An 11,273-nucleotide genomic window follows, 5' to 3' on the forward strand; every position below is an offset into this window, starting at 1 on the left:
ATTTTGTTTATTTCGGTTTATTCGGTTAACCATTCGGTTTTTTGATATATACCATAAAAACCGAAATTCAAAACGATATGATACCATATCGAAACCAGAAACCATAAAAATCATGAATTCGGTTCGGTTTAGTTTATTTTCGGTATGGTTTTTCGGTTCGGTTTTAAAATGCACAGTGACCAAAACCTTAATTCAAGTAATCATTTATTTGGTACCACTGGAGGAGCAAAGGAACTGCCATTCTAACTCTTCTTGAATCATTTTATTTTCTATTCCTTTTTATATTTCTTTAAAATAAGACTAACTAGACCAAGTGAAATACTCATTATTTACTCACTGTACAGGATTGTCTAGCTACATGGCTTGGTCAGCTCGGAAGGGTGATCCCTGTATGGTGTGATGACTTTCTAAAATGTTATCTCTTCCTTCCGTTCCTAAGTATTATAAGTCTTTTTAGAGATTCCACTACGAGTTACATACGGATATATATAGACATGTTTTAGAGTGTAGATTCACTCATTTTACTCTGTATGTAGTCCGTAGTGGAATCTCTAAAAAGACTTATATTTAGTAACGGAGGGAGTAGATCGCTACATCTTTCGTGTGATTCATCCCCTTCTTCTAGGCGGTCGGTCACCGTCAGAACCCGAATACAAGTTACGCTGGAAATCACCAGCAGAAATTACAGCGGGCTCACAGTCTTCATCGTCGTCATAGTCTGAATATTCCACACCATTAACTTCATCTTCTTCATCGCAGTCGCCATTATCTTCAGCGGAATCATCGTCATTGCTATAACTAGACTCACTGTCCTCAATGGCGGTTTCATTTTCATCATCAGCGGTTGCCCTGGCAATTGGGTTGTCAAAGCTCCTGAGATAAGCCTCATCATCCTCGTCCTACATAGAAAAGGGTGGGCGGTTACAGGTTTCAAAGAAACCATTGGCGCATGGTTCGATGGATGAAATAAACTCACCTCTACATCTTCATCCTCGCTTGAATACGCAGAATCCAGTTTAGCATACAGCTCCTCGTCTCCTTGGTCCTTCACATCTTCTACTTGGACCTGAAAATCGAGAACATTTGTCATCATGACATGCATCTGGAAAATGATGATTTTGTCACAACTGAATCAGTTGGATACTCTACGTACCAGTTCGGATCTGAGCTGATTCACCCTTCTGTTTAACTTTCCAATGTGACGACTCAAGGCCTGCAACAAAGAGAAAAGAATGATATTAGCCCTCCGTTCCAGATTACTTGAAGTTCTAGTTATGTGCCAAGTCAAACTTCTTTAAGTTTGACCAAGCATATAGAAAATATGCTTATATCTACAACATCAAATATACATATATGCATACATATAGACTATTGTTTTACATGTATAAATATACAGGTATTTATAAATATACTAAAATATATGGACTCACATGCAATTTTTTCATATAACTTGTTTTAGAAAGTCTTAGATATAGTATATGAACATACTTAAAATGATGAAGTAGTATATATACTACCACATGATAGTATATGAGACGCAGGTGGTAGGATGAAAATATAAAGTAGATGTTCATATATTTTTCTGTAGACTTGGTCAAACTTGAAGAAGTTGGAACTTAGGAGTTAGGACAAAGCTAGAACTTCCAGTAATTTGGAACTGAGGGAATATATGATTTAGGGAAATGAATGAAAGTTTGCTTTACAGAGTTGCTCTAACAGAATCTCTAACAAAATGGGTGTCTTCCTTTTGAGTACCTACTCCCTCTGTAAAGAAATATAAGAGCGTTTAGATCATAGATCTAAACACTCTTATATTACTTTAAAGAGGGGTACTTCTGTAATGCAGGTTGAGTTTTTTGTAAATGTCCGCAACCATCCAAGAAACAAAACAGTACCTCCATTCTCTGTAGCTCAATGGATCGAGCTAAAGCCATTCTCTTTGACAAAAGATTCCTTGGTCTCAGCATGGAAGGACGTTTATAGTCCTTCCCACGAAACACAACAATGGCATAGCCTTTGGAGACCTTGTCCACAGAAACTAAAATGCCCCCACTCTCAACTTCAAGTGATAGTGCTGTCCTCTTGACATCTGCAAAAGACTTTGCTTTCACTAGTATTTTCACCAGTTCCCTGTATTTCCAGTGCAAGTGCATATTTTCAATTGTGCCATCAAAAACTCCTCTTCTACCTGAAAGTGGTGAAGGCAATATATAAAACAAAAGAATGTATATGAAGTTGAAACATAATTCTAACGACAATCTGACGAGACTAGATCTCATGGGAATAAAATAAATGAGCAACTAGAGCAAAAGACATTGCCCCTTCCAAAAAAAATCACAGGTAAATGAATGATACTTTTTTTTTTTGAAAAGGAAATGAATCATTCTGGAATACAAACTCCAGTACTACAGGATCAAAGGAAATAAGTAGCAGTAAACTGGTAGGTACTTCCTCCGTTCACAAATATAAGATGTTTTGGATATTTCAATATGGACTACATACGGAATAAAATGAGTGAACATACACACTAAAATGTGTCTATGTACATCTGATTCAGAAAAAAGTTAGAACATCTTATATTTGTAAGAGGGATGATAGGATCTGGGATCCTACCAGGTCTAGCTCGTAGGTTGTAGGGGTGGAAGGGGGCTTGGCGAGGAGGAAGGCGAGGTCGCCGGCGCTGGGGCGCCGTCGTCACGTGTGCGAGAGAGAGGGAGGGAGCAGGACGCGGCGGCTAGGGTTAGGTCTCCCGGCTCCCTTCAGGAAGCCGAGCAAATATGATTGCTTCTGCTTAACTTCAAACGAGTCCTTACATGAGTTTATATAATCTCCAAATATGATAACTGGGCTAAGCCCCTAATAACGATAAGATAACTGGGCCAGGCCCCTAACTGCCTGGGCTGTAGTATATGCCGGTCATAACATCTCTCCCCGCCTGCACAAACAGCTCGTCCTCGAGCTGGAAGGCGGGGAAGCGCTTGCGGAACTCCTCGAGGTGATCAACGGGCGCCAAACACCTCTGCGTCAGCCGGGGCGGGCAGGTCGTCGAGCCCGGCGGCGACGGTGTCCTCCTCAATGTAGCCTGCAGCCTCCAGGTAGAAGAGTCGCGGGCAGACGTGGCCGGGCACGTAGGGCTCATCGCAGTTGAAGCACGACCCTTGGCGGCGACGCTCGAGTTGCTCGGCCGGGGTGAGCCGGCAGAACGGGCGTGCCGCGGTCACGGCGAGGGGCGCCACGGAAGCCTGAGCAGGCCGACCCTGCGCGGGAACTTCCGGCCAGGGTGGCGGCCTAGCGGCCCGGGGCCGTGACGCCTGCTGGATGGCCACAGCGCGGGCATAGTACATGGCCGTCTGGAGGTCCTGTGGCCCATGCATCTCCACGTCCACGCGGATGTGGTCCAGTAGGCCGACGACGAAGAGCTCAGCCCGCTGACGAGCCAAAACACCGGGGGAGGGGGGTGGCACGCCAGTGCCTGGAAGCGGTTGGCGAAGTCTTGCACTATGGTGAGGAATGGAAGGCGCCCAAGCTCCGCCAGACGGCTCCCGCGTATAGGCGGACCGAAGCACAAGAGGCACAGATCGCGGAAACGCTCCCATGGTGGCATGCCGCCCTCGTCCTGCTCGAGGGCGTAATACCACGTCTCTGCGGCGCCTCGTAGATGATAGGAGGCGATCCAGGTGCGGTCGGACGCGAGAGTGCGCTGCCCCCTGAAAAAATGGTCGCATTGGTTGAGCCAATTCAAGGGGTCGACGGTGCCGTCGTAGGTCGCGAACTCCAGCTTGGAGAATCTCGGAGGCGGCCGGGCGTGGACGACGGTCGGGTATGTGTCATCCGCGCGGAACAGCGAGGGCGACGGCGCCGAGTGTGCAGGCTGCAGAGTACCGCCATGGAAAAGGGGCCCGTCCACACCATCGTAGGGACCCACGGCACCGGAGGACCCGCCGAACTGCATGGTCGGGGGCGGCGCCGGCGGTGACAGCACGTGCAGCTGTCCTGAGGCCATCGTGTAGACCGGCTCGATGGGCCCGGCGAGCCAGGCCGGTAGCGGAGATGGCGACGGGGGGAAACGAACCTGGTGGATGGGCACCCCGGGCGCCGTCGATGGAAGGCCCGGCACAGAGATCGCCGGTGGCGGCGGCGGCGGCTGCTGCTGCGGCAGCGGCATGATGGATGCGACGGAGGTCGCCGGTGGTGGTGGCTGCCACGAGAGCTGTCGCGGCCCCGTGAGGGTGGTGATGGGGGCGGGCGGCTGCAGCCCATAGTGCCCCGCGAGGAAGGTGCGGATACCCTGGACTGCCTGCGTCAGGTCCCGGAGCGCCACCATCATCTCCTCCGGGGTGAGCACGGCGAGGGCGGGCGCGGGTGGCGTCCAGGCGGCGGAGGAGACCGGCCTGGTCAGGGACGGCGTACTGGCCGCGGTGGTCATTAGCGACGAAGAGGCGATCGGCAGCGGGAGGGAGGGGGTGGGCGGTGGCGCGGACATGATCGAGCCTGAGACACCTGATACCAGATTGATAGGATCTGGGATCCTACCAGGTCTAGCTCGTAGGTTGTAGGGGTGGAAGGGGGCTTGGCGAGGAGGAAGGCGAGGTCGCCGGCGCTGGGGCGCCATCGTCACGTGTGCGAGAGAGAGGGAGGGAGCATGACGCGAAGGCTAGGGTTAGGTCTCCTGGCTCCCTTCAGAAAGCCGAGCAAATATGATTGCTTCTGCTTAACTTCAAACGAGTCCTTACATGAGTTTATATAATCTCCAAATACGATAACTGGGCTAAGCCCCTAATAACGATAAGATAACTGGGCCAGGCCCCTAACTGCCTGGGCTGTAGTATATGCCGGTCATAACAGGGGAGTAGATTTTACCAAGGAGCAGAAATGCCTTCATCCTTAGACCAAGTTTCCGAAACATGAACCTCTCTTCATAGGTTATTGTTTCAGGTGGTTTGGTATCTTCAGTTGGCTTCAAGGCAGTCTCGACTTTTCCAAGCACTCGTTGAGCTTTTGCTATCCTTTTCTCTGCCTGCATATAAATAAAGTGAATTATTTAAGTTCAAATATCATAAATTGCATGTTCAGTGCAATTCATGTTACGCAACTACGCAAGCATTTGAACCACATTAGCGTGGTTGGGTACATGTAGGCTTGCAACTAAAAGGTTGTTCTCTGCACTCTGCAAAAAGAAAAATTAAGTACACTGCAATTTTTCAGGTTATGTTCTTATCGAGTATTATTGAATTGTTGTGGTAAGATGGTTTGAATTATACTCATGTGCCCAGCTAAATTAAACAAGAGATTATGATAAGGCAAATAAGAATGTTTTTTTTTCTATGGAAAATGGTTTGTTCACAAGAGAATCTAACAAAGCAATCTCACTATTCAAAGTCTTATCACTTACAAGCGCAAGCTTCCACTCTAACTTCCTTACAAGATCAGCATGCTTTGCAGCTTCTACAGTTCTTGTCATCTTGTCCACGTGATTACCGTCCAGTTCATTTCCATATTTAGAGTTAGCTTCAACGGTCTCTCCAAGAGTACCAGCTACAGTGGATTCTATAAATGCCTCAGTGCTAGAAGTAAATGACAGTTTTGCATTCAACCGTGCTTGCTCCTCATCTTGTAGGGACTTCATTGAACTTTCCCTCTCTAGGAGTGCCTCTCCGAGTTCCGTGGACAAGAAATCTTTCCCTCTGTAGAAGACTACAAAGTCATTGTTCCTTGAAAGCATTACCCCACCTGTTAATTTCTGCGAGTGGACCAGGAAAACATTAGTTAGTTACAAACAGGAGAAACGAAATGGTGAAAAGATTGATAAAGTTCAAGGCTCTCGCATATCAAACAAAGACTGCACAACTGTATTGGATAAAATATACCTGCAGGTGTGGGTTCAAATGTGCAGGGTATATGGGCTATAGTTGTAGCTGTACACAGGTAAGACGTGTGTGTGTGTGTGGGGGGGGGGGGGGGGGGGGGTAGAGCAAGCCAACCTCGAGCCACATCATGTAAAATATGCATGATGTGCCAATGTTGCTTCTATAGTTTTATGATGCATGAGTTCAGTTTTATGAACGCAGTCAATCAGACTATTCTATTCCTTTCCTCTAATTCCAGCTCACCTTACCAAGGTGATCATAATGGCCACCATGTAACACTATTGACCAAAACTATCTCTAGTCCATTCCTCCTGTCCAATAAGCATTGGATTAATACCCAGCGCCGCAAGGCCTCCACCCCCTGCCCCCCTCCCCCCCTCCCCCCCCCCCCCCCCCCCCACATCGCCACCGCCGGCTTAAGCCCGCGCGTGCCCCTGGGATGGTGGCGGCGGGGCGTTTCGTCTCTCCGCGGCGCGAGAGCTGCGTCCCCTGGTGGATCTTGGTGCGCCCACCTTCGGGACGGCGGCTCCGTGTGTGGTGGCGGGGGAGGTCCTCGGTGCGTGCTGCGGTGTTGCCATGGTGGGCGCACGGCGCATCGGGCCTTCGCGTCCTGCTCATGGCGGTGGTCTTCTCTGGACCAGCCAGATGTGCATGGTCTTGGCAGCTCCCAGCGGCGCGGCTGCCTCTGGCTGCGACGACTCCTGGTGGCTTGGCGGCCTCCTAAACGGTGTCTTTTGTGGGTGGCGGCCACAGAAGCTTCGTCGGCGAGCTTCGGGCTCCGTCCCGGCTGCTCCTCCCCGGCGAGTGGGGTGGTGTGGCGACCCCCTTCCCACTTCCTGGAGTTTCGCCCCTGCGCGGTCATCCCGGTGACCATGGCGGGCGGCAGTGAAGCGGATGAGCCCAATGGTGGTTCCTGTCGCCACGGCGCAGTTGCTATGCAGGGGTATGCGGGCCAGCTTCGGTCGGCTGGGTGAGGGTGTTCGTCAGATCTGCTCCGAGTGCAAGCGTTGCCCGACTTTGGCCGGCCGGCGGTAGCGGCGTATACGGGCGTCGTTCCCCTTCTTGAAGGCACCGCCGTGGAGTTCTTCAACCCGCTCCATCCTCGGATCTTGTCCTTCAGGCGAAAGCCTAGACCCATCTGGGTCGGGCAACGACGTCGTCTCAGCGTCGTTTTCGCCTTTGGGGCGTCGCTTTGAAGACCGGTGATCCTACCCCATGCTTCCCTTGGCCTGGACGTGCACGGCATCACGGTTGGCAGGTGCCCAACCTGTGATGCGAGTGGTTGGCGTTGCGACTTGTGTGGTGACGACGATGATGGCCTGCAAAGCTGGGTCGCGCCTTGTCCTTCTAATGTCGACGGTCCGGTTCACCAACGAGTGTGCCTATGCTTGTTTCTCACCGTGTGACAGAGAAGTCAGAGCTACGTGCGGGAGGGCCCATGCGACAACGATGACTCCATGAGGGTGGTTTGAGAGGATGGTGCTCTCTGGAGGTTGCGTTGGGTTAGGTTGGTGCGAGGCGTGCAACTTTCTCCTGTGAAGCGCATCAGCAAAATCATAGCTGCCGGTCCTCGACGTCTTCGGTCGATTGTTTGGCTTTGGCTGGCAAGGTCGTCATGTGTCGTTCGTTCGAAGGGGTCTTGATGGGTCATATGCGGCGAAGTCGGAGTCGCCTGCTTGGGGGGAGGTGATGACAATGACAATGCATGCAGCCTCAACGGTGTCCTCTTGGCGGTGTGTGTGGTCTTGTTGGTGCCAGGTCGGCCGGGTGCCCTTTCTTGAGGGCGTGTTGTAACGGTTTTCGCCTCGGTTTCCGTAAATTAACCGGGCAACTCTATTCTACATTTTTTAATGAATCGGGCCCGAAGGGATCGCGTTTCAAAAAATATATATTCAGATATCAATTGTAAGGTTCAATGAGCGTCTCTCAGCAGCATCTGCTATCAATACCAATCTAGAGCTGAAGGGCTACTTGGTATGTGACCAAATTTACAGTCTTAAGCAAATGCACAAAAACTGAAACAATACCATAGAACAGAAACTTTATCACAAAAGATTGAAAAGGAAATGACAATCTTGGAGCAATAGCTTAAATAACTTTAAGTAAAGAGTGGTATCATTTTCACGTGACAAACCTAAACAGTTACATGCATATTAGTGGTAAAGCTTTAAAGTGTTGATTGTGTGCTTTCTAGGTTATCTATTTTGGACTGGAAATGGTAATACTTTGATCCCAGATTGGATTGTTCTTATTCATTAATGCCTTCTCCAAAATCTATGTATTCTCGAACATTTTATGGCATGGCAGCCTAGGTCAGCACATATATAGCAGGACATATTCAGATAGGAAAATTGATAAATGAATTACAAAGTTCAAGGTGCACAAAATGAGTGTAATATCCGTGAAAAAAGGTCTAGCAGTGTTTCATTTGCACAAAAAAATATGTACTTTGGTGTTTCCAGTACCAATGAATACATTTCTAACTAAGCTGAAAGGGCTTTCCATAAGTATGGAGTACAAAAACTGATATATATTTTTAATGAAAGAGTCTATATTTACTTTGATATCTTCAGCCATCCTCTCACTGGTAGTAAGTTGCACTCCTCTCTTCAAAGCAATTTTTGCAATGGAACTTCTCTCCCATAACTTCACCATAGCAGCTGCTAATCCTTGGAGTTGTCTGCTTCGCCCTAACATTCATCAGTAAGGGGAAACATCACCAAATGATAGTAGAACTTGAGGAAGAAAAATAAGGAGCTAACTAAAACAACAAAGGTACCGAGAGAAAAGTGAGGAGGCAGTCCCCGACCAAGACGCCGCAAATTGGTAGTGTCCTTTCGGCTGAGTGACCGCCGTACTCCATATGGCAGAACTCTGAAAGGGGGTTTGTAACCAGGTACAGTTGAGGGAAGCAAATCTGCATCTACTGGTAATGGATTGGATCCAGGCCAGTCGCTGTATCTAGGGCCAAGCTCATCCAACAACCTGTCAATTTCTTCTTCATATTTGATTTCTGGAACTGTTTCAATTGTTTCCTCTTTCTCAGTATTAGATACCAAGCCTCCATTGCTATCTTGCATGCTATTAACTTTCTCGTTAGGTAGCGAGGAAGGGATAGGAGGCCCTTTTATTGAGGACTTCATACCAACATCCTGCCAAGTCCTATTTGTTCCCTTAGTGGTCTCAGGCACGTCATAGGCTACTCCCCTGTACAGAGAAACAGAAGTTCCTGACCTCCATATTACCAATCCCCCTGTTTTTCTCTAATTAGGATCAAACAAAAGAAAACAGTTATTGCATTGGCAAGAACTACAACCCTAAAAATGTATTCACCAGAACTAGTAGGTCATGTGTAGAGATAACAAGTGAAGCTTTAGGCAAACTGTGGCACGAAGAAAACTAATCAACATACTGAATAAACATATACTGCCTTCTCTACTTGCACTTCTTAACAGGTCCTAATTGACCATTGATTTGGTAAATCTTCTGGTAGTGAAATAACTGATTTTCTGTGCAATGAATTATTGGAGTTATATTATTGCACCAAAAGGAAAATATTTAATATCGTGTCTTCATTTGGACATAAATCAAACTCGACTTTGAACTCGTTAGCTAGCTTTTAACTCAGTTTAGTTCTACAAGTGATTTCACTCTAAGCTCAAGATTCAGGAAGTTTGGAAGCTTCTGCATGATTCTAGCAAAGAACAATTATTGTGCCCTAAAACTGATGTGATCGTTAAGTTACTTATTATGCCTTTTCTGAATAATATTATTAATAATTTTCAGTAAGTTTTTCCTACCGATTTTTCTCAACCAGGCTAGTATTTAACAAAGTTCTGGGACAGAAGTAAAATAAGTGAATAACAGTATCAATAACAAACACATCACAGGAATCAATAATGATAATTACTCTAAATATCCCAATACTAATTTGTCTTAGAAATGGCTTTTAAAGGATAGCTAGCACAACTAAGTAGTACTCCTATTACTTAGGGACAACTGCCGAGTGAAACACATATAAGATTCCAAGTCACATTTTGCAGCTAAACCTACAGCTCAAGTTTCGAACCAACACAGTTCAAAATACACACAACATTGTTAAGAATTCTACCAACAATCCCATCCTAAAACTAATTCACCTTGCAGTTGATACAAGTTACAAGCCGCAACCCGCCTCAAGCGTGAAGGAACTATTAAATTGGTAAGAACAGTACTAGTAATCCAGCATTTCCACCAATAAGAAACTAAACTAAACTACTGGAGTACCAAAGAAGCTTGATGCAAGCTAAGCTATTCTGTAAAAATCCAATACACACCTCTAGTATCTCGTGGAAGAGGCGCATGTTGAGCGCAGGTGTGCCGTTGACCTTGACCCTGACCACCTCATCCGTCCTCCACTTCTCCTTGATTTTTGCCACGATTTCCCGCGTCACCCCAGCGCCGCCCACCTGGGTCTTGGACTTGATCCTCATCGCCGCGTGCCGAAGGCGCCTAAGCTCGGGTTCAGGGAGCGTAAGCTCCGCCATCCACGCCGGCGACCTCGCGGCCCGCGCAGCCGCCTCGGGCGGTGGCATCGGCCGCTCCCACGGGAACCGCGCGTCCACGAGCGAGGACTCCGCGTCATCGTCGAATCCCCCGCGCGCGTTGGGAAGCACACCATCGTCCGCGCGGAACACGTCCTCCACGGAGCCCCGCCGCGGGTGCTGAGAGACGGTGGAGGGGGCGGTTTGGGCCTCGGGTGAATAGCCCGCGCGCTTGAGGCGGCGGAGAATGAGAGACATGGTCGAGCGTCCGGAATGGCGGCTAGTTCCTACGGCGTCCTCGTCGTCGGAGTCGGAGGTGGGGGAGGGCTCCGGGCGGAGGTCGAGAGCAGGGGCTGGCGGTCGGAGGCCGCGGAGGGGGCGGGACCAGGCGGAGAGCCATGGGTATTGAGCGCAGGAGGAGGACGGAAGAGGGTTGGAGGAGAGGAGGAGGTGATGGAGGCGAGGCGGGTGGTGGAGGTGGAGAGCGGGGGAGAAGGCCATGGAGGTGTGGTGGATGTGGGGAGTGCGGATTGTACAGGGAGGGTTTAGGGTAGTCCTGGCCATCTCACGACCCGATCCTGTCGGCCCACCCAGGCCCGGCCCTGAAATCCAGGGCCTAGGCCCGATGGACTTGCTTGTGGGCCGGGCTTGGGCCTAAGTTTTGAACCCACCAGCAGGGCCTGGACGGGCTTGGGCTTGGCATATTGGCATTTTAAGGAAGAGGTCCGGCCCACGGCCCTAAGCTCTAAGGGCTTTTGAGGCCTTTTAACCAGATGGGACGGGCTTGGGCTTGAAAAATAGACCCGATGGTAGGATCCGGGAGGGCTTGAGCCTCAGTTTTCTGCCGTGGGCTTTTTTAGGCCCGGTCCGGCCCATGGCCAGA

At 49.1% G+C, this 11,273-nt stretch overlaps 1 protein-coding gene across 3 annotated transcripts; it reads right to left on the minus strand.

Annotated features, from left to right (window-relative positions):
* Positions 1-305: 305 nt before the first annotated feature.
* On the minus strand, positions 306-10,914 carry LOC123092080 (CRM-domain containing factor CFM3, chloroplastic/mitochondrial). Of its 3 annotated transcripts, XM_044513760.1 has the most exons (10): positions 10,184-10,914; positions 8,647-9,130; positions 8,427-8,557; positions 5,393-5,740; positions 4,861-5,017; positions 1,896-2,188; positions 1,154-1,213; positions 977-1,066; positions 568-899; positions 306-453 (listed from the first exon to the last, which is right to left on the minus strand). In XM_044513760.1, the coding sequence occupies exons 1-9, from the start codon at positions 10,889-10,891 to the stop codon at positions 609-611; spliced, it is 2,562 nt and encodes an 853-aa protein (XP_044369695.1). In that variant the 5' UTR covers positions 10,892-10,914; the 3' UTR covers positions 306-453; positions 568-608. The 3 variants fall into 3 exon arrangements, with proteins under 3 accessions (XP_044369695.1, XP_044369696.1, XP_044369694.1); XM_044513761.1 differs by having other exon boundaries at positions 306-899; positions 8,677-9,130; XM_044513759.1 differs by having other exon boundaries at positions 306-899.
* Between the last annotated feature and the right edge of the window lie 359 nt (positions 10,915-11,273).

The sequence above is a fragment of the Triticum aestivum genome, chromosome 4B (genome assembly GCF_018294505.1).
Source record: "Triticum aestivum cultivar Chinese Spring chromosome 4B, IWGSC CS RefSeq v2.1, whole genome shotgun sequence".
Taxonomy (NCBI): Eukaryota; Viridiplantae; Streptophyta; class Magnoliopsida; order Poales; family Poaceae; genus Triticum; species Triticum aestivum.